Raw genomic sequence first — 27823 nt, 5'->3', positions numbered from 1 at the left:
GCAATTCACAAAGTAATTACATAATCAATCCTCTGGGTCTTTTTGATCCATTGTTACTGCCAGTGTTACAAAACCTGTCTTCTCCACTTTGGTTTGAGTATGAGCTCCCATGAGTTGAAATAGTTAGTGAATGTAGTCGATGAAATCCGACACTAGTTCTTTGAATTGATAAGGCGCATTAATTATTGCCTGTCTCTAGTTTTGCCATGACAATTGGGAATAACATGGCATGGTATGTTTCTCTGTTTTTTTTATTCTTTAAAGTCTGCAAGTTTGACCTGCTAAAAATGTAACAAGTGGTGAAGATTTTAATAAAATTGGTGATTACGGCACTTATACTAAATTCTGACCCGTTCAATTATGTAGGCCCTCATTACTGCTGGGAAGGAGATTATTATTCATGGGGATAGAAATGTAAAAGGTATAAGAATGTTCGTGCATTACAAGTTGTATCCTTTAAATGGGGCACAACTTTCTTATTTTAGTGCTTTGCGCATTAAACTCCACATGTTCCGGTATTTAACAGGTATTTTTCCAGCTATTTTTCCAGCTAGAAGTAGGCAGGTTTTTCTTTCCAAAATTTAACCGAGCAAAATTGCGAGGCATGTTGTAACTACCACAAAAGTTGTAGCCCCGATGGCACAGGGATCGGAAAAGAAATGTCTGTTGACGGCCTTTAAAATCTTCTCTTCCTTCGCCTTTTAACACCTTAGCAGCTATGGAACGTCCAGCTCCAGTGCTGAACGTTCCATTGCGCAGGTGAGGTTTGAACGTCCAACGGCCGACGGCAGCACTCCCGAGGTAGTGGTGCCGTCGGCCGTTGGACTAGGCGCAGCACTTATGAGGTTAAAGTTCCGAATATTAGTGGTAATACCAGTGAAACCCACTAGAGGGGAGGAAAGGACTACATAGGCAGATATGCATGTTAATAACTGGAAGTATTATGAATTCATTTATGACAAATAATCATTAGCAAAAGCTCTTCAGCTTGTCATGAGCACTGGGAGGGGGCTGGGCAACGATGCCAGCATTCACGAGCAGATGGTCATGTTTATGACCTGCAGCGTGTGAAGTGCTGGTGGCAAATTGACTCAAAGCGGCTGGTCGCTTTGATGTTCTTGGCTTGTCTTGCTTGGTGGGAGGGGGGGGGCGCGGATTTCTGTGCACACGCTTTTCACATGAACTGCATGGAATCCGCAGTGTTTAACTTTTGAAAGTCACTTACTATATATCTCGCCGAACAATGCTTACGCATTGCTTCAACGAGACCTAAAAAACACAGTTGATGGACAGAATGCAGAACAATGTCATACATTCACCCCAGTACAGAGATCTGGGCCTAAATCCATCTTTTTTTGCACTCCACACCACCCCAGTTCAGACATGGCCATATGCAAATCAGCCTGACCCTGTGCCTCATGGGAACAGTCCAGCCCGAACCGCCAAGCCATGCCTTCCCTGGACCGGAAACAAGCTTCCGAGGACCGGTTTCTGGCATTCCAGCCGTCTTCAGCCCGGCTTGCTTGAATCCAGTGGTGTGGAGAGCATGGGACTCACGTCTGAGCATACCCATCCCACTCAGGGTGACAAATGCAAAAACAACAGTTGATGGACAGAATGCAGAACAATGTCATACTTTCACATACATTTATTACTGTGGGCTCACTACTGCAAAACCTGCCCCCACAGCTGCAAAACCGGCCCCCACCCTTCCAGCTTCCTGGGGAAACGCCCGATGCCAGCTACGGCCAGTCCGGCCCTGCTTGACCTCCAATTTATGGGTTTCTGGAGTTAATGTTTTCCAGTTTCAGCAATGCTCTTAGGTGAAATATTTGCTTCTCTGAATTAGTAAATGAACCCTTTGTCACCAGAACGGTAAATTACAAATGTGTGTACTTAACAAGGGTTTACATTATCTTTCAGGGAGAAGAAGACGAGGTCGGAGGAAGAGCTGAGGAGCATGGCAGGTGAGAAAGTGAACACACCTGGTATCATGGCGATGTTCCAGGGCAGGAAAGTTGGATGTAGAGGTCAAGCCAGGCTCGAGCCTGAAGCCTGGCTCTGGCTCGGCTCGAGGTCCTGCTGGAACCTCGAGCCCATAACGAGTTGAGCTTTCATGTGGCTTCTGCCTGCCTCCCTCTATGCAGGGTGAGCTGCCTACTGTAGAATTGGGGAGCCAGGTTCTAGTCTCTGCGTCAGCTCAACTTATTGTGATGCTGGGCAAATCACATAGGGCCCGATGTAGGTGGCCCATTACCGGTCGGTAAACCCAAAATTCGGTAAATTCCAGGCTTACCGACCGGTATTGAGCCATTTCCTATGTAGGGGATGATTCGGTAAATACCGAATTGGTATTTATCGATTCTGTATTTACCGAATCATTATTTACCGATTCGGTATTTACCGAATTGGTATTTATCGATTCTGTATTTACCGAATCATTATTTACCGATTCGGTATTTACCGAATTGGTAAATGGCATGTGGGAAGCACTTTTAAGAGTGCTTATGCGCTTTAAGGATTCGTTATTTACCACCAACTATTAGTTGGTGGTAAATAAGGAATACCTTTGAAAATGCAAATCTGTGCATTTTGATCAGTGCCATGTATGTGTGTCACATGTGCACAAAAGCACTATTCAGGGGTGCAACAGGGTGTCAATGTGACACCCTGCCACCCTTGAATGTTTCCCTATTTTACCGAATCGGTATTTACCAATTCGGTAATTCCCATTTATTCCTATGGGCCTCCAGGCCCATAGGAATGGATGGGAATTTCCGAACCGGTAAATACCGATTCGGTACTACTTACCGAATTTTTTCCTACATAGCATTTACCGATTCTGAAATACCGAATCGGTAAAATTCGGTATTTTAGAATCTGTAAATGTAGTTTACCTACATCTGGCCCATAATCTCAACATGCCTATAAATAATGTAGGTGACCTTGTGTAATATAACTGGTGCTGATGTAAAATACCTGTCCTTCGGGTCGAGTTTGCGCTATATTTAAAAACTAGAGAAAAATGCACTATGAAGTAAAAACTAAACTTTAACATAAGGAGAGACAAATAGATACCTATTTACTGACTGATTTGTACAAAATGAAACCATAACACCTGCAAAAACCAAAGCTTCCCTGCATAAATTGTGTGATCTTAGGCAAATAGTTACGTCACCAAAACTCTTTCAAATATGTGAGCTCAAACTGCCAATTATATAAAACTATCACTTTTAATAGTACTTCTCAGCTCAGTGCTATAATGGGCCCTATTAATATCAAAGCTTCCGCATGTTAAAGAAATACACTTTTTTGAATTTTGTCGAGACTTTATCATATTTTACATTATATTTATTGTATAATTTACATAGCAAATATTTTCAGGGCTCCGCTCGTACATAGGCTCCAAGATCAGAGCCAGACCCTTGGCTCGGCTCTGCCTGTAAATTTGTTGGCTCGCCCACCTCTTCCCTCCAGTGGCTCATGTGACCACAAGGGAGTTTGTGGATTGGCTGGGCGTGGAATGTGAGTAAACACTGCTATCTATGGTGCTTCCTGGGCTTGGCAAGTGTTGGCACTCTGGGCCTACTTGGGTAGTATGTGGAGCAGTATGAGCCATAAACGAAGGCCACTGAATTGCCGATGCACTAACACTGTCCTTGCACCACCACTGTCCTTGCACCACCACTGTCCTTGCACCACCACTGTCCTTGCACCACCACTGTCCTTGCACCACCACTGTCCTTGCACCACCACTGTCTTTGCACCACCACTGTCCTTGCACCACCACTGTCCTTGCACCACCACTGTCTTTGCACCACCACTGTCCTTGCACCACCAATGTCCTTGCACCACCACTGTCTTTGCACCACCACTGTCCTTGCACCACCACTGTCTTTGCACCACCACTGTCCTTGCACCACCACTGTCCTTGCACCACCACTGTCTTTGCACCACCACTGTCCTTGCACCACCACTGTCCTTGCACCACCACTGTCCTTGCACCACCACTGTCCTTGCACCACCATTGTCCTTGCACCACCACTGTCCTTGCACCACCACTGTCTTTGCACCACCACTGTCCTTGCACCACCACTGTCTTTGCACCACCACTGTCTTTGTCCTTATTACACCGTCCTTTTCAACCACTTTGTCCACTGTCCTCTGTAAGATAGCTCAGTGGGATAACCTTCTTTTAATGCGCTGTTTGTGGATTTGAGGTCATGACCTGCAATCATAGAGTTGCCAGCTCAGCCCACTTGCCTTCTGAGGCCAACACATTGTGTATCTTTCCGTTAGACAATAGTCACACCTGTCATTTAAGACTCTGAAGAAAATGTGTCGGGCATCAATGCTGTACCTCAGAATAAGAGTTAAGATGCCAAATATAAGTCCAGTCATGGGGTGTAAAAACATTCTATATTTATTTGACATCAGAGTGATTCTATGTGCACATTTCATTAAAGAAACACCATCTTTATTAACGTGCCTGCTGTGCGCCATGCATGGAACCCACACACCACTGGATTTGTGCCTGATAAAGTGGACGGCTCCTATTATGGGACCCCCCTTGTTCTCAACTTCTCTCGAGTGCCTCCAGTGTCTCGAGAAAAGCAGTGGATTAGCGGATAATCTTGTGTGTCCATCATCTTTTCAGTCTCATGGCCAGGGCATGGGGGGCGGGGGAGGCAGGGGGGGCAGAGGGGTCATGATGGTCCAGGCTCTGCGCTTTCCAGAGCCACACTCTCCATAAGCAACATTTATTTATAGATTTTTTTAATATAGGCTCATAGCCCACTGCCGAGACCTCTATCGGTTGTTGAAGGCCCTTAACCCTAGTTACAGGCCTGAGCTCCAGGTAAGGTCCTATACCGAGGGTGAGAGCCTTTAACAACCGGTAATGCCTGAGGCAGAAAGGCTATTAGAACATTACAGCTACTAAGGGTAGAATGTTCTAAATTAAAAAGGGAGAAACATGTAGACCAATATTGGAATGTTGAAGCCCCGGTATTATACCAGCCACTATAAGCCCTGAGCAACTCCATTGTATTCAATGGAGCTCTCAACAACCCAATGTTTTATTGCAGTAAGCTTGCTTTCTTCAATAATAATGAATTGTGTTACAAAGCCACTCCCTACGTTGCCCCTTTTTTCTCTTTATTTGGAGTGCCCGAGTCCTGTAAGGGAGCTGCAACATTTTTTCTCTGTTGCGGCCAGCCAATGGCATTGGTCAGTCCTGCGGGATCAGCTAATCATAATTCTCTTTTTGTCATCCCACAGGAGTCCCATCTCAACAGATTTTGCTATTTTTAAACCTTGATTTCCCTAAAATAACTGAACGGATTTACAATACATCCCTAAAAGTATGCTTTCTTGATACATACCTAGCTATCTGTCATATTTGGTGTAATTCTGTTTACCCATTTTTTTCTGCATCGTTGTCTAATTTTGAAAACTGAAATGGGATGGTGAAAAGTGTTTTGGGACCTCCCATTTTCTCTGCCACAACTTAATGGATCACCCCGAAACTTTCCAGGAAGAAACAGAGGTGGATACACTTTATTTGTCCAGAATCGTCAAAGGATGCCAACGTTATTAGCAAAACAAAAAAAAGCTCTTCCTATGGAAGAACTAATTCACCTATATCTACAGATTTGCTACACGCTGGACTTCATTTTGCAAAGTGTTGGACCCGGCCTCGTGGCGTGGTCCCACTCCTCCCGCATGGCGGGTTCCGGACTACCTCGACCCCTGTTCCCTGGTCGAGAGCAGCACCATCCACCCTCCACGAGAGCCGCCCCTCCGGGCAGCCCCCAGGTCTCCCCCGTTGGAACTCTGCAACCTCTCCTCAACACCCTCGGCTGGTCCAAACCCTATCCCGGACCACCATCTCAAACCCAGACTCCATCTTGGTCCCTCCACGACCAGGCCTCGTGGCCTCGGCCCGACCCCAGCCGCAGACCCAGCGAAACCCCGACATCGAGGCACCACGATCCAACCAGGGGGTAAAGAGACCACTTGACGGATCAATGGGGGAAAGAGTTTTGATGGTCCTCCAACCGTCCCCCGACGCCTGGTTTCGATCGCCCCCAGCCTCCCTGGGCGCTGGCTCCACCCCCCTGCTGAGTGTCTGGACACGCACATCCCGGCCCCTCCGACCTCCAGGTGCGAGGGTCCGGACATCAAAGGACGCCAGACCTATTACTGGGGCAGCTCTGGAGCAGGTCGGCAGTTGTATCCTGGAGTCGAGAGACACCGAGACGAACTCACCCGCGTGGAACCCGTAACCACCTTGGAGCCCTGCTGGCGCTGCCTCGGCTCATCTTCGCCGAACTATCCTTGGAGCCCTGCTGGCGCTGCCGCGGCCCATCTTCGTGAAACCATCTCTGGAGCCCTGCTGGCGCTGTCGCGGCCCATCTTCGTGAAACCATCTCTGGAGCCCTGATGGTGCTGCCGCAGCCCATCTTCGTGAAACCATCTCTGGAGCCCTGCTGGCGCTGCCGCGGCCCATCTTCGTGAAACCATCTTTGGAGCCCTGCTGGCGCTGCCGCGGCCCATACCGAAGAACCCCCCAGCTCGAGGATTGAGTGCTGAGCGCAGGGTATCCCTGTACCAGGCTGGTACCAAGACTGTTCCGCTACCCCTTTCCCTCAGAGACTAACCTTGAAAGGATCCCTGGATCCAGTTATCCCTGTATCGTACGATAACCTGCCTAAAAGTATTGATAAAAACATTGAGAACCTATCTTTGTGTGGTGTCCATCTGTAGGGGGGTGATTGCTCGTCTGTACGATCCTAGGAGAGGAACCTCACCAGGAGGCCTCTCGACCTCGCTCGGCCAGCCCTAAGATACCCTTTCCAACATTGGTGGCAGCGGTGGGATCCGAGCCGACGCAGATCGTACAGAGAGTAACTCGCCCCACTACGAACAGAAACACACGACAACCATGACGACTAAAGAAACCGGACCAACCTCGGAGTTCCAGATGGAACGACTAGAAGATTATAGCCACAAAGAATTGAAGCAATTCTGCAAAGACTTGGGTATCGCTACCACAGGATTATGCACCAAAGACGACCTCAAGCAGGCTCTGCAGACCTGGGTGGAGACAAGAGCGTCGCCACCCCAAAACGAAGGCATCACAGTCACCGATCTGCACCCAGAGAACCCCGCAACCCCAGCGGAGGAGAGAAACACGGGCCTCTCCCACGAGGATGCCCGAGAACGAGAAAGGAGCCGGCTCCACGAAATAGACCTGGCTAGACTCCGCTTAGATGGGGAACTGCAACTGGCTGAAAAGAAGATAGCCCTTGAGCAACTACGGCTACAGGGAGACCTGGAAGAGAAAAGAAGGCAGAGGGAGTTGGAGGAGAAGAAGCTCGCGTACGAGCACGAGCACGAGCACGAGCGTGGTTTAAAAGAACTGGAGATTAAGGCGAAAAACGGGGACACCGGCGTCCCCGGGAGCCGGAGCCCCCTTCCCTCTACAGACACCAAGGTCCACATCCCCAAGGATGTCGTCCGAGAGTACTATAAAAACGACGACATCCAGCAATGGTTTAAGGCCTACGAGGTAGCCATGACCTCACACCGAGTACCACAAAAAGACTGGGGTGCTGGGTTGTGGGGGAAGTTCGTCAATGAGGGGAGAGACGCCCTGCTACAGCTCCCCAACGCCGATATGACCTCATACGAACACATGAAAGCCGCCCTCCTCACTCACTATGGGCTCACCCCCGAGATGTACCGGCAGCGATTCCGAGACTGCAAGAGGATCCCCGGTACCACCTGGGTGGAATATGTGAACTTCTATAGTAGAGCCTTAGAGGGGTGGATCAAGGGCAGCCAAGTCACTACCTACGAACAATTGTTCAACCTCATTGTACGGGAACACCTCTCCAACAACTGTTTTGTCGAACTCAGGCAGCATCTCCTCGACAGCAAACTGACCGAGCCACGTAAACTCGCTATCGAAGCTGATCGATGGGAGAGCACCCGGGTCCCCCAGAACTGGATGGGAGACCAAGGCCGAGCTCAGTAGCGATCCCACCATCAGCGAGGTGGAGGAGGAGGAGGCCAGGGCCGGGGCAGGGACACCGCCATGGTGCCCCCCACCAACACTTCCCCTTCCGTGGCCGGAAGAGGAGCCCCCCCTGCACGGCCGGGGCCCCGCTCGAACGTTATCTGCCACAAATGCCAGTGACCCGGTCATTACGCCAATGACCCCAACTGTCCCAGAAACCAGCCATCCAACCCCACGGGTCCGCAAAACCGCCAGATCGCCGCCGCCTCCCTGGGGGAGGAGCAGGGCGAAGAAGAAGCAGAAGACTATGAACAATACCAGACCGAGTGGGAGCCCGCAGCCATGTCCCTGGTATGTCTGGGCGTACGAGACATGGTCCCCCGGGCCCCGATCCCGGCCAACACCCAGAAGTACAGCCAGTGGGTCACCATTAATGGACACCGGGCCGAAGCCCTCCGCGACACAGGAGCCAGCGTGAGGGCCGTCCGTTGCCACCTGGTGACCCCGGATCAAATTTTGCCCAATGTACTGTGCCCAGTACGGTCCGCGGATAATTCCGAGATCCTGTGCCAGATGGCCCGCGTCCCCTTTGAGTGGGGAGGAGTGTCAGGCATGCTGAAAGTGACTGTCCGAGACTGCCTCCTCGGGAACGACCTCGAGAGCTCCCCCTGGGCTGACGTTGAGCGGAGGGAGCACCTGGGGATGCTTGGCCTCCCTGAATGGGTCTGTGCGACAACCCGATCCATGGCCGCCCGAGCCATCACCTTCACCGAAGAACCAGAGTGGCCCGAGCCTCCACCGCCCGTCGTCGCCGAAGATACCGACCCTGAACCCGGTCCACCGGGGCCCAACTGTGAAGAAGTTGCCCCGCTCAGCGACCTCCCGGAACTGGCCCAGTGGCGCCAAGAAGGTGGCCCCACTTGAGAACAGTTCCGTCAAGAACAAAAAACGTGTCCCTCCCTCGAGGGGATCCGTCAGCAAGCCGCAGCTCAGAGCACAGGGGATGCCTCGGGGGCCCACTGGGTCTATTGGGACAATGAGCTCCTCTACAGCGAGCAGAAGATTGCCGAGCTAGGGGCCAGCTGGGTACTGGTAGTCCCCCTCCGATTCAGAGACTTCCTCCTGAACCTGGCACACAATGTGCCCCTCGCCGGGCACCTGGGGCAGGATAAAACTTACAGCCGCCTGGTGACCCACTTCTACTGGCCCAAGATGAGGACCGATGTGATCAACCACTGCCAAACTTGCCCCACCTGCCTAGCCAGCCGGAAGAGCGGCGGAAAACTAAAAGTCCCCCTGCAACCTTTTCCAGTCATCAACACTCCCTTCGAACGGGTGGGAATCGACATCGTGGAGCCCCTGGAGCCCCGGACATCCCAAGGTCACCGGTTCATCCTCGTCCTGGTGGACCATGCCACCTGCTATCCCGAAGCTATCCCTCTCCAGACCCTGACAGCTCCCGTGGTGGGCCGGGCCCTGATGGGGATCTTCTCCCGGGTGGGCTTCCCCCGAGAAGTCGTCAGTGATCGGGGCACGAACTTCATCTCCCGATACATGAAGTCTCTATGGCAGCAATGCGGGGTCACGTACAAATTTACGACCCCCTACCACCCCCAAGGGAACGGACTGGTGGAACGCTTCAATCGCACCCTCAAGGGGATGATCATGGGCCTAGAGGAACCCTTACGACGCCAATGGGACGTGTTGCTGCCCTGCCTCCTCTTCACCTATCGGGAGGTCCCCCAGAAGTCCCTAGAATTCAGCCCCTTCGAACTATTGTACGGGCACCCTGTCCGGGGTCCCCTAAGCTTGGTCAAAGAAGGATGGGAGGTGACCGCCCAAGATGCTCCCCCTGATGTGTACCGGTACCGCCTGGCCCTCCGGAACCAGACTCAGCGGTTCCGGGAACTTGCCAAGGCCAACCTCGAGGCCAGTCAAGAAGACATGAAACGTTGGTATGATCAAAACGCCTCGTCCATTGAGTTCGAGCCGGGACAACAGGTCTGGGTCATGTCCCCGGTTGAACCATGTGCCCTCCAGGACAAATGGACCGGGCCCTTCAAGGTGGTGGAGCGCAAGAGCCCCGTCATCTACCTGGTGGACATGGAGTCTCTCAGGAACCCCCTCCGGGTCCTCCACGCCAACAGACTCAAGCCTCACTTTGTCCGCTCAGAACTTAGCCTCCTGATGGCTACCGACAGTGGGGCTGAAGATGACTCCGAGTCCCTACCAGACCTCCTGAATGCCCTCGAAAAAGACGGCTCCGTGGAAGGAGTCAACCTCTCTTCCACCCTAACCCCAGAACAATGCTGAGATTGCCAAGGGCTATTGGGATAATTTGCCCATCTATTCTCTCTCACCCCCGGGGTCACCCCGTGGTGCCTCCACGATGTCGACACCGAGGATAGCCCGCCTGTGCAGCACCGGGCCTACCGAGTTCCCGATCGAGTGTGAGCCTGCATCCAGTCAGAAGTGTCCAAAATGCTGGCTCTGGGGGTGGTCGAGCCCTCCGACAGTCCATGGGCCAGTCCTGTTGTCCTGGTCCCCAAGGCCGCCGCCCCTGGCGTTGCCCCCGAACTCAGGTTTTGTGTGGACTACCGGGGTCTGAACGCCGTCACCCGAACAGACGCTCACCCCATCCCCCGGGCTGATGAACTGATCGACCGCCTGGGGGCGGCCCGTTACCTGAGCACCTTCGACCTGACCGCGGGCTACTGGCAGATCGGACTCACTCCAGGCGCCCAGGAGCGATCCGCTTTCTCCACCCCGATGGCCACTACCACTTCAGGGTAATGCCCTTCGGAATGAAAAACGCCCCCGCCACGTTCCAGAGACTGGTGAATAAGGTGCTGGCGGGCTTGATGAGTTCAGCGCCACCTACCTGGAGGATATTGTGGTGTACAGCCTCCACTGGGCTGAGCACCTCCAGCACCTCCGGGAGGTCTTGGCCGCCCTCCGATGGGCCGGATTAACCATAAAAGCCAGCAAGTGTCAGATCGGCCAAAGTTCCGTGACCTACCTGGGGCACCAAGTGGGAAGTGGCCAGGTGGCCCCCCTCCAACCCAAGATCGCCGCCATCATGGCCTTTGAGCCCCCGATCACCCAGACAGAGGTCCGAGCCTTCCTGGGGCTCACTGGGTATTACCGGTGCTTCATAAAAGACTATGGCAGTATTGTGGGCCCCCTCACGGAACTCACTTCCAAACGACAACCACAGAAGGTGCACTGGACCCCTGAGTGTCAGACCGCCTTTGAGACCCTCAAGACAGCGATGTGCACCGCCCCCTGCTCCAAGCCCCCGATTACAGCCGGGAATTCATAGTACAAACAGATGCCTCCGATCACGGCGTCGGGGCAGTTCTCTCGCAAGTCAACACCGAGGGAATTGATCCGCCGGTGGCCTTCATTAGCCGACGCCTGCTGGCCCGAGAACAGTGCTGGAGCACCATTGAGCGGGAGGCCTTCACCGTGGTGTGGGCCCTCAAGAAACTCCGGCCCTATCTCTTCGGCACCCACTTCCGGGTACAAACTGACCACCGACCTCTGCGGTGGCTGATGCAGATGCGAGGGGAGAATCCGAAATTGTTGCGTTGGTCCATCTCCCTGCAAGGGATGGACTTCACTGTGGAGCATCGCCCAGGCAACGACCACGCCAACGCAGACGGCCTGTCCCGCTTCTTCCGCCTCGGTGAGGAGAATACCCAAGAAGATGGGTGACCCTCCCTGCCTTCAGCTGGGGGGGACGTGTGTTGCACCCGGCCTCGTGGCGTGGTCCCACTCCTCCCACATGGCGGGTTCCGGACTACCTCGACCCCTGTTCCCCGGCCGAGAGCAGCACCATCCACCCTCCACGAGAGCCGCCCCTCCGGGCAGCCCCCAGCTCTCCCCCGTTGGAACTCGGCAACCTCTCCTCAACACCCTCGGCTGGTCCAAACCCTATCCCGGACCACCATCTCAAACCCAGACTCCATCTTGGGCCCTCCATGACCAGGCCTCGTGGCCTCGGCCCGACCCCAGCGAAACCCCGACATCGAGGCACCACGATCCAATCAGGGGGCAAATAGACCACTTGACGGATCAATGGGGGAAAGAGTTTCGATGGTCCTCCAACCGTCCCCCGATGCCTGGTTTCGATCGCCCCCAGCCTCCCTGGGGGCTGGCTCCACCCCCCTGCTGAGTGTCTGGACACGCACATCCCGGCCCCTCCGACCTCCAGGTGCGAGGCTCCGGACATCAAAGGAGGCCAGACCTATTACTGGGGCAGCTCCGGAGCAGGTCGGCAGTTGTATCCTGGAGTCGAGAGATACCGAGACGAACTCACCCGCGTGGAACCCGTAACCACCTTGGAGCCCTGCTGGCACTGCCGCGGCTCATCCTCGCTAAACTATCCTTGGAGCCCTGCTGGCGCTGCCGCGGCCCATCTTCGTGAAACCATCTCTGGAGCCCTGCTGGCGCTGCTGCAGCCCATCTTCGTGAAAACATCTCTGGAGCCCTGCTGGCGCTGCCGCTGCCCATCTTCGTGAAACCATCTCTGGATCCCTGCTGGCGCTGCCACGGCCCATCTTCGTGAAACCATCTTTGGAGCCCTGCTGGTGCTGCCGCGGCCCATACCGTAGAACCCCCCAGCTCGAGGATTGAGAGCTGAGCGCAGGGTATCCCTGTACCAGGCTGGTACCAAGACTGTCCCGCTACCCCTTTCCCTCAGAGACTAACCTTGAAAGGATCCCTGGATCCAGTTATCCCTGTATCGTACGATAACCTGCCTAAAAGTATTGATAAAAACGTTGAGAACCTATCTTTGTGTGGTGTCCATCTGTAGGGGGGTGATTGCTCGTCTGTACGATCCTAGGAGAGGAACCTTGCCAGGAGGCCTCTCGACCTCGCTCGGCCAGCCCTAAGATACCCTTTCCAACACAAAGCAACTGATGTTCTTATCAGTAGCATCACAAAATGTACATTAGCAGAAGGTCTCAAAAACTCCTACCTCATTAATATTGTTGACATAGATGCATTTGTGATCCCTACGAATGCCGATCAACGCAGAGATGGAGGCCTGCAAAGGACTGCATGACCTCCATTCCTGTATTACCATTTCTTAAATGTAAAAGTTTTTTAAGGCGACCCGTTCCCTTAAATTGACAGGGAAATTCTTTCAAAAATGTTTACATGTGAGGAATGACATGGGAGGTAGGTGAGGTTCCATGGATTCCTGTCTGCTCCTCCCAAGACCCCTTGCGAGGTTTCCGAAGTGTGAGTCCCAAAAAATTATGGTTTGGAAAAGGTTTTATTTTACATTTAGATCACTCATTTTCTGGTTGCAAAGTTTGTGGCTTTGCAAATTGAGGCTTTGTGACTATCAAACAGCTTGGAGTGTGGTGGGTGAGGGGGGTGAGACAGGGAGGGAGGTTTGAGCAGGGATTCAGAAGGCCTCAGCGTTTGAGGGAGAGGAGTTTGCATGAGTCCCGATAGTCCCCATCCCCTCTACACATTTGATGAGTTTCCGGAAGTGGGAGAGGGCGGAACGGGGAATCAAGAGGAGGCATACATAAAATAAAATGATAGATCAGGCGGTCATGTTTATGTTGTTGTGGTATCTCCCGGTCCCTGCTCCCATTCGTTTCCCCTTACCTTTTCTTTGCTGGTGGTTTTTCCCTCCTCCTACTTTCCGTGGGCCAATGAGGCTTCGGGAATGTTTTTGTGTTGGGATTCGACGTCGAGCAACTGAAACTTGGCTGTGTGAGGACGGCGGTCAGGAGGTGTTGCTGTGGCTGAGGTGGGAAACATCGGATACATCGCAGTGTTTACACCGCAATACCTTTACAACGTGGGTATTACAACGAAAGACATTACAACGACTTGAAGTAGATGGCGCTCTAACCTAAGGAATAGTATGATTTACTATCCCAACACCTTCCCTTCTGTAGGTAGACTGGACTTGAAATAGTAAATCATACTATTCCTGAGTCCAGCGCCCTCCAACGCAAGTCGTAACGACTTGCGTTGTAATGCCTGCGTTGTAAAGGTATTGCGGTGTAAACACCGCTATGTAACGTCATATATTCGCTGAGGTGCTCTTCTTTAATGCCTAAAATAAACCGTCTTCACTTTACTTAATAATACCAGTCTCCGGATCTTTATTTCTATAGTTGTCAACTCAAAAAACAGCCCAGGTAGTAATCTAATAATTCTCCGCCTCTAATTCCATAGAGTCAGGGGGGGGGCGATATGTACAAGGAAGTGGGGGAGCCTGTAGTTAGCCTTCTTAGCTTAAAACACGCTTCTGAAACACAGGGCTGCACCATCTTTACAAGAATGTGGTGCAGCCTTGCGTCTCCCCCTGCGATGGCGCTAACTTTAGTAACTTTGCGCCAACGCAGGCACCCTTGCACCAGACCTTGCACCAGAGTGCAAGGGTGTCTGTGTGCAGTGGAGGATTGTTTATGTGTAAGAAGGTGTCCCTTCCTGCACATAAACAATCCTAAAATGCCATTTTGTCACTTTCATGCTTGTTGCTTCATGCAGCACACGTGAAAGTGACAATATGCCATTTTTTGGAAAGGTTTGTTTAGGTACAGGAAGGGACATTTTCCTGTACATAAACAAGCCATGGCATTTGGCTTTTTCCCTGTGTAATGCACAAGGCAACACCTATGGAAAAAGCAAAAACGAGGTGAAATAATGTATTTCTGCTCGTTTGGCCAACTTAAGACCAGGATATTTCTGGTCTTAATTTTGGCGCTGCCCCCTATGTACACTATCCTTGTACATAGGCGGCAGCCTCAAATACAATTGGTGTTGGGGTGGAACGCCCACCACAACTCCTGTTGCCCTCCACATTCATGCTTACCATAGTGTGAAGGGGGCCTTAACTACAAGGCAGCGTTAACGTGGCCTAACGCTGCCTTGTACATAAGGCAAGGCACCTATCAACACCACAACGTCCATAAAAGTGATCGGGGCTTGTACATTTGCCCCAGAGTTTGAATTCTCACATTTCCATTACTTTTTTCAGGGCCTCCACCCGCAGGTGCTACGGTGCCCAACCCTGAGCGACGCCCTTCTGGGCAGAGGAGCTGCCCCCCACTGTCTAGAAGCACATCCACAGGGGTAAGTCGTCAGAAAAATCCAGATAGAGGCTATCATAGTAATGGTGCAATGGGACCTAAGGCAAGCACGGGAAATGGGCACCCATCACCCCAACAACTCCCTGGTGCCACCCCATCTGCTGCGCCAATGACAACTGCACTTCAGTAGGTATATCACTGGCGCAGCAGGAGCAGCTCCCAGGGGGTGCACACTCACGAGTCAGCCTCCCCTTCTATCACTCTTCTAAGAACCCCACTTATTCTGAGCGTATCTCCCCCTCCTCACTTCAACACAGCCCTAAAAACACCTGGTGAGTTAAGAATCACTTTCATTCCCTGCTCACGACCATGCAAGCAAGGACTTTTGGTACTCCATGCAAAACAACATTTTGTAGTTTGAACTCTGCCTGTCTCCCCAAAAAAGCTATTTTCCGGCTTTTTCTCATACTTTTGTGCCAACTAGTGGTGCTGCCACGAACGCTAACCTGGAACCCTGCGCCCAATGTGCAAAGAGTAAGGTCGTAAACAGTCGCCGCAAACATGTACATTGAGGGCCAGATGTGCCACAGTTTTTAGGGGTCGCAAACAGGAAATCAGGCCCTTTATGACTGCAAACAAGTTTTGTAGAATGTACCAAACCTATTTTGCGAGTCAGTAACCTGTTACCAACTCGCAAAATAGGTTTTGTGAGTCGCTATTAAGAAGGGGAGTGCGAAGGGGGTCATTTCCTAATATTGAGTTGCAGGGGGATGTAATATTGTTTTGTGACCTCAAATGTAGTTCCAATACAATTGCAGTTACTGCCAATTTCAGAATGGTGGTAAGCCAGTCACAAATGGGAAGGGCAGCAAAAAGGTTTTTAAAGATCAGGTAGTGCCTGCTCTTAAAAAATGAAACAAAAATATTTCATTTTTATTTTTAAAATGCTCTCCGTTTTCCGGAAAATGGGCTACATTTTTTTTAAAAACCCGCTTTATTTAAAAAGCAGTGACGAACATGATGGTCTGCTGACCTCAGCAGGCCACCATCCATGCGAGTGCCAACCATTCACAATGGGTTACAAAATGCGACCTGCCTCATGAGGCGGGTCCTATGCAACCCATTTGGGAATTGCAAACAACAGTGTCTCAGACACTGCTGTACATCAGTGTTTGCGAGTCGCACATTACAAATTGCGGGTTGCAAACACTGATGGTCGTAGATTTGGCCCTTAGTATTTTGTGCCCTATCTCTGACTTTGTAATGGGATGCAGAATGCCCAGTCGCAGGGGATCAGAGAACAACCTCCCTAATGAATATTAATTAGGTGGGTGGCTATTTGTAACGCCTTGTGATTGGCTACCAACATAGTTATGGTAGCCTGCAAAGTACAACAGACAACCATCCCAGTGTTTTCATTCTCAGATTGCAACTTTAAAGGAATTGATGCTGCTTTTAAAACAAGCAATTACATTGCAATCAATCTCCCCTTTTGGACCTTATATGCAGGACATTAGCCTGGGTGCCGAAACATCTACTTTTCTTTAATATGGAGGGAAAGTAAGCACCACACCACATGACACGCCAGGCATGGGAACACATGGAAAGAAATATTGCATTTCAGCGGGAAATGGTATAGTCCAAAGCTCTGTTTTTAATATAAAATCAGGGCCTTTGGTGGTCATATCACTGAAAATACAAGATTTGAAAACAATATTACTGTCTACGGGTGCTAGTGGAAGACAATTTCTATGGACTAGAATCTAGGGAATGCTAAAGTGATTCTGGTATTTTACTGACCTCTGCTGGTCATTTTCTATCAAGAAAGTTAAATAGAGGCAGTTGCCAGAAAAATTAAGAAACGAAAGTTCCTCAGCAGAAAGAAATTCTGGTATTTTACTGACCTCCATTGGTCGTTTTCTATCAAGACAGTTAAATAGAGACAGTTAAACAAGCAGGAAGAAATTATGGTATTTTACTGACCTCTACTGGTCGTTTCAATCAAGACAGTTAAATAGAGGCAGTTGAACAGAAAAAAAGTCCCTAAGCAGAGGCAGACAAGTCCTAGGGCTGATCTCCACAGCCCACAAAGTGTATACACATGTAAGCATATACAAGAGGTCTTGAATGCTCAACCTAAAAATTATATGTTTCCTGTTTGGGAACACACTTCGAGAAGCGGGTAGTTGTTACCTCGACCACTACTTGATTCTCTGAGGGCTCCTGACACAATTCTCAAAGTAGATTACCACCTCCTGTGAGCAGTCGATATCTATTCAATAGTATGCTACCGTACTTGCTGTTACTGGCCATTATTACATCTCACTGCGATATTCATTGAGGAAGGAACATCCTTTTGACTCTCTTTTCTAATGGCAATTCAGGACATGTTGTTAAACCTATTTTGCAGTCCAGAAAGGCCTTACTAAATTGCAAAAGGGATTTAGTCGATAATGTAACACCATTTTTCTGTAGCAAGCCCTGTGATTTTGTGAATTTTATCACTTTATACATCCTTCTCCATGTCTTGTGCTCTTTGCTGCTCCTGGACAAAGCAGAATTCTAGCAGGCTTAGAAGTGCAATGTAGATGAAAGGGGACTTGTGTCCCCATCAGAAGATACATATGCAAAGTTTACATCACATCCCAAATTAAGGAGACTTAATAGGAAGGCACCAACATAGGAAAGGAAAAAGAAGGCCCCTGATAATGAACATGGGATGCGGACCAGGAAAACAATACACTGACAAAAGAAAAATTATTCAGCCTTCCCCATCAGATTTCATGTACAGTATGCCCTGAGTAAGGTGTATGAGGGAAGAGTAGTCTCATACCGAAACATTCGTCGGCACAGCACTAGAGACCTAGCAGAGTTGATTATGATCATAATTATTCAAAGACCAATGAGAAGAATATCCAAGGCTTTTTTGAGGATGATAATATGTAAATGTGATGAAATACTGATATGTAAATTATCAAGGAATGTAATTAATTAATAATACATTGTTGAGAATATGCTACGCCTAGGGACTCTTTTTGAGGTTTTAGTTGGTGGTTACATATCGTATGAATGTAGAATAAGTGAGATTGATAATTGATCGATAATTGATCGGGTTTCCGCATGCTTGAGGTCAAGGATGCGCTGTTGGGGAGGTTTGATGGGTTCATGATTTTGACACGATTTTGAAGTGTTAGTGTTAAACAATGATATTGATTAAATTAACAAATATCTAACTAGTCAAAGTGTTCACATGGCTAAATAAAAATCATGTTTTTAAAGCCGATTTGTGCTCTGCATTGAAGTGTTTGTTATATGACAATAAATTATTGTAGACCAGTGGGCATTTCCGTAATCTGATGGGTAAGGCGGAAAAATTTTTCTTTGATGGATAAGAAGGTAAACATGGATGCATTTAAATGAGATATTCTAAAACTAATACCTAAACGCACAGGCCAAGGGGAAAGACAGTGGACCAAATAAGCAACCAAGCTGGCACCAATCCAATACAATCACCAATTCAAATTAATCTAATACAAAAATAGGTTCTTTTGTGCAAAATCTCCAAAAGTGCCCTCTGTCCAAGAGCACTCCCCTGTTACCCAGGGCAACCAAATGAAAACAGAATTAGAGATGCACCACTTTGCGGCAAATATTCAAAAAAGTCCTTTGAATATTAATTCACTAAGGATCCACACAGTCGTTGTACACTGGTCAAGTTTTTCTTTTCCTTTATTTAGTTCTTTAAAAGACAGACAGCCAACGTGTTTCGTCCTAAAAAACAGGACTTCTTCAGGGCAATGTGGAAAATAGATGGCTGGTTTTGGCGTAATATCCTCATCCAAATTTTATTTTTCTCAAATCTTTATTATTATATATTACAGTTGGGATGGTATTCAGACCTTTATGTTCCGCTAACCAATTTGCTGAACTTATCCATCTAGGCCGATATGTAGTTCAATCTGGGCAAATGCAATTCTTGCTCCCTTGAGCATGTCAAAAATGTAGCCAACCCTTTTGGCGGCAGGAAAACGCCACTAACAATATGGTGCCGGATTAGCAGAAAGGAAAGCCATTGGCTACATTTTCGACATGCTCTAGGTAGCAAAAATTGCTCTGTCGTATTGAATTGCGGTGGCTATCATTCCACGCAAGCCATACGCTTGGCTATAAAACATTATCAAGGGATCACAAAAAAACAGAAGGAAATCTAATCTTTTAGCATTTGCCGTGATTGGACTACGTACCGGCCTAGATGGATAAGTTCAACAAATTGGTTAGCGGAATGAAAAGGTCAGAATACCATCCCAGCCGTAATATATAGCAATAAAGATTCAAGAAAAATAAAATGTTGTTGAGGTCATTACGCCAAAACCCGCCATCTATTTTCTACATTGCCCTGAAGAAGTCCTGTTTGTTAGGACAAAACGTGCTGGCTGTCTGTCTTTTAAAGAACTGAATAAAGTAAAAGAAAAACTTGACCTGTGTACAGCAACTGTGTGGATCCTTAGTGAATTATTATTCCAAGAACTTTTTTGAATATTTGCCGCAAAGTGTTGCATCTCTAATTCTGTTTTTATTCTAAAACTAATCATGCTAGCCACTGTCACCCCAAGAAGGTAAGTGTGCAAAGTCAGCTTCCATAAACAAACATGACAACAGGAATCTCTCCAAGATTGTGAACGTACAGAGACAAAGTTAGAAACACAAGATTGAGCTGCAAACCCCAATCTATACAATGATGCTTTCATGAGCTGGGTTTGGTTGTATAAAAGGATTGCTGCACCTGGCTACTTCCTCCTTCTAGATTAATCTAACAAGGTTTCAGATACAAAGCTACTATGCCTCCCACCTCACCTACGAGTTCTACCCACTTAGAACTGGCTCCCTCCACCCATAATCCACAAAGTCAACATTCCTCTGCTCCCACTTCCTGTACCTACCTGTCCTAGCCTCTTTGACCTTCTAGGCGCTCATTTTTCTGACCTCCTTTAGACATGTAGGACTTTATGGACTACTGTGCCCCTGGGCCTCCTGAGAGGGCCTTTGCAAACAGTGGGCAAATAAAATCTCATATACCTGATCAACTCCGTGTGATCCTCTACAACTAACAGCCACCCAGACTCGATGATCAAAATCAGATCATGCAACTCATGAGCAGTCAACATGCCTTCATACATTACAAGTTAGCAGATGTATGAATTCATGCATGTGTTGTTTGTATAGTGCAAACATAGACTAAACACAGCAACGAGCTCTACAACATCAAAGTATATATATACATATATTCACTGACAACATTAACATTTTCAACAAAAAAAACTGAAATTCACTTGTTATAGTTAGCTGAGTCAACTATAACATAACTTGCTCCCCCGCCATGCATTGGTTATGACCACCTGACATGATACATCACTCATGACTATTACATCTCTGATGACATCACAAATGACATCACTGATTACTCCATCCAATGAGTGTGTTAGTTTTATAGTTTACATAGTGGTGGGTAGCTACCATATCACTCTTCTACCTAATTTTGTACAGCCTGTGTCCAGCTAATTGGTGTAAGTGTTTACAAAACGCATGTGCTTTTAATGCATCATTGGTGTGTAGAGGTTTCAAACACATTATATATCCTTTGGTCATCCCTGGCATGGGGTTAGCTGCAGGGGCCTATCTTGCAGCCAGTCCCTGTTTCCAATTCCCCGCAGGGAGCCAACTCCATGCTGCGCGTAGCATTTTGCCGTGTATAAGACTAAGACTTTACTTTATTGCGTGATTAATAAAAATCTTTACAATGACTCTTAATAAAAAAAACTGGAAGAAATACACAATCATGAGTTTTACAAAGAAGCACTTAAAATCAATAAAAGAAAGTTAAGAATATGGACGAAAGGACCATACAAAGTAGTACAATGCATTGCATTTGTATAAAAAAGAAACTGTTCAACATTTACTGAGTCTTTGTTGGTCAGAAAAAAGTTTTCTTAAAATGCATGTCTTTATGAGTCTAGTTCAATCGCTGGCCTCTGGATTTTGGATCGTATTAACTGTTTTCATGAAGCGCACTAGTCGGCAGGCTAGTTGGATATCTTCTCCCTTAAAGCTAATCAACAGGGCTTGTCTGCGAGTTCGCACACCATATTGATTCCAGAGCTGGGTTAGTTGGCCCCTTCGGGCACTGTCTAGAGCTTTACAGCTGCATAGAAAGTGTAAAACGTCCTCCTTTGGATTATCGCAAAGCCTGCAGTTAGAATTAGATTCCAGGCGTCTCCATGGGGGAAAATGGGCTTTTGACGGGATTACTCAAATCCTCAGCCGCAGGAATTCTTCCTTCACCTTCCTTGAAAAACTGGTACTGAGGTATGGTTGGGGTGAAGCGCTGGTATAGCTTTGGATTACAAACCACCCATGTGATCTCCTGGTTAACGCTGCTTTGTCTTCTTCCATGGAAAGAATTTTCACTGACTTGTTGACCAAGCACTTGAAGCACTTATGTGAGCAGCTCGAGTCCCAAAGGTCTTTTAATGCAAGGGATTTTATAGCTGCTTGGAGGTAGGCCATTGCACGGGATCCCTTGTTTGTCTCCAGCTCTTTCCAAAGGTGGCCTTCAGGGAGTCTGTTACAGCGTTCTTAACTTTATGCCAGCATTTTGCATATGCACCCTTACGTGCAATTTGCTGCTTCTGTAGACCAAACTCCAACCTTAGCTGTGCTGGGGAGGTATAAGGAGGGAGTGAGAAGAGTATTCCGAGTGTTTTGCTGACCGCATTGTCTAAAGTGTCTTCGTCTCTCCCTCTCATGCATTCACTGCCATAGGTTATTGATAGTAGCAGTTTTGCGCAAAATATGTCCAGCAAGGGGATTAAGTTTGGGCCCGCTATTTTGTTCTTGATATTTTTTAAAGCATTTTGCAGTGTGCATTGGGAGGTTGCTCACAGCGGTTGGCTTGCAGCCAGCCCCTGTGGCCAAACCCCCAGCAGGCTGAAAACTCCACACTGCGTACAGCCTTTGGCATGCACAGGTTATGGTTGGCCTTCAGGCCCTGGGGAACACTTCCACTGGGGCCTAAGCATACATATTAAGGGAAGGGGGCATGGAGCACCCTCTTTAACCCTTCGTTGGCCTTGAGGACCCCGTCCCCCAGGCCAGGTCCAGTAAAAAGTGTAGGGGACCATGTAGTCATCCTCCCTAAGCCTTAAAATGCCCCGGGACCCTATACCCATGGGTCAAATACAACTAAACAGGGAAGGAGGGCATGCACCCCCCTTCTGAGCCGTAATAGGCCCTAGGGACCACATCTCCTGGGGCCAAATACAATTAAAACGAAGAGGGGGCTATGCAGACCACTCTTCCCAAGCCTTAATGAGCCGCGGGGACCCCATCCCGGGACCACAATTTAAGGGGAGGAGACTCGAGCCTTATTAGGCCCTAATGACCTCAGCCCAAAGGACAACATATGATAAAAAAGGAGAGCAGGCCACGCAGCCCCTCTCTCCGAGCTTTATTAGGCCATGGGAATCCCATTCCAATATAAAAGGGGATGGGGCAATGTGGCCCCCCTCCTTGAACCTTCATAGGCCCTGGTGACCGCACCCACTGAGGCCTTTTTTATGTTTAAAAGGTGAGCAGGGCTGCATGGCCTCCTTCCTCGAGTCTTATCAGGCTCCTGGGAGCAGACTTAGTGTTTGCTACTGCTTGGCAGGATATTTGAAAATGCTCCTGCAGATGGGAGCAAACACGTTTCCTGCCCACAGTACTGCAGGAATGGAAACTACTATGGTGTGAGAGTGGGCTTAGGCACAGTAAGCGAGCTGGCCCCAGGCGATGGGGTCCCTGGGGCCAATAAAGGCTCAGGAAGGGGGGCTGTGCAGTCTCCCTCTCCTTAAATTAAAGTGACAGGCCTGGGGGATGGGGTCCCCAGGGCCTTTTTAAGGCGTGGTAGGAGGGCCACGTTGCTCTCCTCCCCTTTTTAAATACATTGGCCTCGGGGTACGGGTTCCCGGGAATCAAAAAACAGCGGTGCCCTCTCCCTTTCAACATACCCAGCACCGGGTGATGGGGTCCCCTGAGCCCTAAATGGGCAGGGTGGGCGAACCCTACAGAAGCCCCCCTCCCCATATAAAGTTTATATAATGTTGGGCGACATTTATTTTTGTCCTTTGCCGCGATCCCGCTGAACTCCCAGCAGGATCTCAGCAAAATCTGTATATATTTATTGGGGAAGTGGGGGGGCAGTTGGGGTTCTTCAGGGTCCCCCATGGGCCCTAGGGGGCAGGGTATCCTATCTTCCCAGCCACCTTATAATATTTGTTTTCAAAATTCAGGACAGGGGACTAAGGGGGTCTATTATGATAGCGGGCGGATCGCCCCTGGAGGGCCGGCGGTGGCCACTGCTGGCCCGGCGGGGCAATCCGCCCATCATCAATGCCTGATTGACCCTCGCCATATTACTATGGCTGGGTGGTCTGCGGCGGATGCAAAGACCGTCCACCGCTTTTCCGCCGGTTGACTCGTCGCCGGGCAGAAAACATGTTTAATATGGTTGCGGTGTATGGTTTGCACAGGTACTTGCCCATGCCCTGTACAAATTAGTCCATTCCATTGTCCTGGGTAATAAACTGGCCCCCAGGTACAGATTGCCCAGTACTTCGCATCCACCTTCTTTCCATTTTCCCATCGACATAGTGCTCTCTATGTCTGCGAAGGGTTTGAGTGCCCATATCAGAATATCTCGTGCAAATGGGGCCCTGCGAAAGGCTATCATGAACACTCGCTCTCAGATACAGCCCATCTACCTGACCAGGTAAGGGCAAGTATCTGGGATACGTGCCACACACATGAGGAGCTCTGGGAGACCCTGACGACCATCCAATCCGCCCTGCAACCTCTTCTCCTAATTGTTGCCCTCGTCGAACCAGTGGACTGCCATAATATTGCACCCTTGATTGGGGAGTTCGATGCCCCCTCTTTTCCAGATTTGCTGCAACAAGTGCAGCTCAATTCTTTTCCACTTCGTGAAGCATAAAAGTTCCACGAAGATACAATACCCGCTTTCCAAAGTACCTTCAAGGGATATCATATAGCGCGCCTTGCAATATATATAAAAGCAGCAAGGCAATACCACCATCTTGATCAGGGACGTCTTCCCCATCAGTGTTAGGGGGAGGTCTCTCCAGAGTTATACAGACCCACGTAGTCCAGCAAGCACCCTCCCTATGTTCAACTCCAGGAATCTATTCTTCGCTGTGGCTATCCTAATACCCAAGTAGCGCACCCCCTCTAGGCACCACAGTAACGGAAGGTTTGGGAGTAGCACGGAGTCCATGACTGCCAGTGTCCCAAGTGACATGAGCAGTGACTTCTGTGCGGTCACTAAGAGGCCGTAGGCCAACACGAAATCCGATAGTGCCGCCTGCAGCACAGTCAGTGGCTCGGCTGGTTCCCACAGATATACCAGGGCATTGTCCACATAGAGTGAGATTATATGCACGGAGCTCCCCACCTTAACCCTCCATTGCAAAAGCCTTTGTTGCAGCAGCACCGAGAGTGGTTCCATTGCCACTGCGAATAATTGTGGCTATAGGGGGCAGACTTGCCTCATGCATTGGCAAAACGGGAAGGACTCAGATACAAAGCCGCCAGTTCGCACTCTGGCGGTACGCGTAGTATACAATAGCTTTAGCCATGCAATGAATTTGGGCCCAAACCCATTTTCTCCAAGACATGCCAGATAGAACCCAACACTACTGAATCAAAGGCCTGTTCTATATCAAGGAATGCTAGCGCGTATGGGCCGCCTCGTATTTCAGGGGCCTGGAGGACCTGAAACAGTCTAAGTAGGTTAAACATGGTTCTCCTCTTGCGGATGAACCCCCACTGATCTTCATGTATGAGTGTAGGCATGTAGGGAAACATTCGGGATGCCAACAGGCTACTCAGTATTTTTGTATCTACATTTAGCATCGAGAGAGGCCTGTAAGATTTCACCTCATCTACCAGATTGCCCGGTTAAGGCACCAGTACCACTAGTGCTTCTCGCAAAGTATCCAGAAGGCCCCAGGTTCTGTATGCCTCCTCATATACCTCCAACAGTCTATCAGATCAGCATATTTATGATAAAATTCTGCAGGGAGGCTGTCGCTCCCCGGTGTTTTTGCCGGCTTCTGATTCTTAAGATGAAGTCACAGCAGTTTGTTTATAGTTGCTTGTGATGTAACTAATGTGCCTACTGGGTTCTGCAACATCAAGTTGGGTTCCGGAAGTCCTGCTGCCGAACCAGTCTCACCAACAGGGCTCCCGCCTTTTTCCCCCTCAGTGTGGGGTCTCTGTCTGCGGGCCGCATAAGTGTATTTTTCCAATCTTACCTAGTCATCAAGTACCACACCACGGAAGCGGCGCCACTCTTCTAGTCTAAGGGGTTGTGTCGGGAGTCCCTTTTCTACCTCTAATAGTTTGAATTTGTCCTGTTCCAAGTCACCTAGCAGTTGTTTCCGCACTCCGTATAAAGTATTCATAGACACTCCCCTCAAGTACCGCTTTCATTGCGTCCCAGTCTTGAGTCCTGCTGCTACAACTTCCCCAGTTTTCTTAGAAGTAATGGAAGCTGAAATGTGGTCTTACCAGTCTCAATGGGGGTGGAGCTGCACCATGCAGGACTATGTCACGTGCCTGAGGTGTTACTTAATTACATGTGTACCTAATTTTCAGAACTGTGTTTGTTTTACAGACTTCCTGTGATCTGCTCTATGTTCAGCTGGACCATTTTCCAATCCAGCATGACACCAAGCAACCGCGCCTTGGCGACCGGGCCACCATTTACGCCACCATTGTCTGAGCCAACATCCTGCCACGTGCTCCGGCATGGAGAACCACACGCCACGTGCTTCAGCCTGGAGAAATACACACGCCACGTGCCCTGGCATCGAGCACCACATTCCACTTGCTCTAGCCTGGAGAACTACACGTCTCTTGCTCCAGCATTGAGACCCACACCAAGTCTGGTTTGCATGTGCTTGGAGTCTGAGCACTTGTGGTAAGGGTGGGGCTTCTTCTTTCCCTACCAATCACCTGCATTGTCGGCACTTCCCCTCCCCACTTGGAGTTATACATGGTAGCATCTATCAAGTGGTTCCCAGCTCTTCATCTGACATTATGGGGGTAAATGTTTGATTTTTGCACAGATCATTGCTATGGAGGTAAGTCGTTTCCAGGAGACCACTGCATGTTCCTCTAAATATCTGGTCACATGATGGCAAATTTGTATTGCAGCGCCTATTCCTCAAAGGGGCGGGTGCAGCCATTCAAGCATTCTTCAAATATGAATGCATTCATGGCGATCAAGTGTCCGCTGCAAGCCTCATCAATGCATTTCAGGCCCTCATCAGTGCCTTTACAGTCCTTAGATCTGGATGGGCATGAGGTATTTTTTATGTGAACATCACCAAATTACCTACAGGCCTTAAGACGAGTCGAAACGTCGACACTCCCCCCCTTTCTCAATACCTGGATTGTGGAACACATTTTCTAGTGCAACAAGTCTTTGGAAGCTATGTCTCCATTTAATGAAAAATGTGTAAAAAATGTTATATCATAGGCCAGGTTATTGTCAGATGGTGTACTGAGCAACCGACTTATTGTGTATATAATATTGTGAATATATCTATGCCTTTATCTTTTTTCCTACTGAGCACTTGAAAATTCCTTATTTCTTGCACGCCCCCCCTTGGGCAACCTGATAAATTGTTGCTATAAAGATAGTGACAAGCGTAATGAATTAAATTGCCCCTGATTTTGTAAATTACTGCTGTTGCATTTTGCTTTTTTGTTTTTGCAAAAATGGATACATTGAATGTGTAGGGTTGATCTGACAGACGTATCCTCGACTATGTGGTAATATTGATCATATATTGATTTATTCAGGGGAAGAAAAGTAATGGTTTAAGACCATTGTATTTCAAAAGTAAACAGGTACGCAGTGTGCTCATTCTTCCTAAACAAATCTAGTTGCAGGTTATTCAACTCTCCATGCTGTCCTGGTGTAGTGCATAGATGTTGTTTTTAGAGCGTTAGGTTTTTTAGAGGAAATTCTAACCCTGGTAGAACTGTTCATTGTATTCTTGTTGTTTGCAACTTGCATTTGTGCTGTTTTAATCATATTCTGTGTGGTTATTTTAGATGTATTGAGCACTTGTTGAATTAAACACACTTTTTAGTTAAAGTGTCTTTTTCTTGCCACATCTTGTGTGTGCGTTATTAAGGAGAGCGAGAAAGGTTTGTTTATGATCACCAATGTGTCTCTGGATCCCTGTTTAGGGACTGTTAGTATGGACTATACTCTTAAAGTGTACCCCAATGTTCCTTGCAGGCTCGAGCACGGAGGACAACACATCTAAATGTACATTCAAGAACTGCCTGCCTATTCATTGATAAAGAATCAATCTTCAATTACTAACACACTGTTACCTCAAAACATCTATTTATTTCATTTCATTTAGCTTGAATTATTCCCAGAAAATTCATAGAAGATTCATAACAATAACATAGATAAACGTCAGTAGTATATGCCTTCAAATTTGATCACTTCTTCCAAAATTTCATTCATGCCAACCACTCTATCATGCATACTCCAAACAAGGCTCCCACCACCCCCAGAATTTTCACAGTAGCGCAGGGAGGAGACCCCTCTCCCGTCTTCCATCCATGTGTCTTGGCCGGGGGGGGGGGGTACAACACA

The 27823-nt window shown here is 48.7% G+C and overlaps 1 protein-coding gene across 2 annotated transcripts in view; it reads left to right on the top strand.

The window, feature by feature from the left end:
• The window catches only part of LOC147717893 (uncharacterized), a 99404-nt gene extending 72106 nt beyond the window's left edge, over positions 1–27298 (top strand). The window contains exons 5-7 of one of the 2 annotated variants that reach the window (XM_086924663.1): positions 1924–1967; positions 15036–15130; positions 25817–27298. In XM_086924663.1, coding sequence (XP_086780789.1) covers positions 1924–1967; positions 15036–15130; positions 25817–25924 — 247 coding nt within the window. In that variant the 3' untranslated portion in view covers positions 25925–27298. The remainder of the gene's footprint in view (positions 1–1923; positions 1968–15035; positions 15131–25816) is intronic. The other variant, XR_015296105.1, reaches the window with a different exon arrangement.
• Positions 27299–27823: the final 525 nt, after the last annotated feature.

Source organism: Lissotriton vulgaris, chromosome 5 (genome assembly GCF_964263255.1).
Source record: "Lissotriton vulgaris chromosome 5, aLisVul1.2, whole genome shotgun sequence".
Lineage (NCBI taxonomy): Eukaryota > Metazoa > Chordata > Amphibia > Caudata > Salamandridae > Lissotriton > Lissotriton vulgaris.
This window is presented reverse-complemented; position numbering and strand designations above follow the sequence as displayed.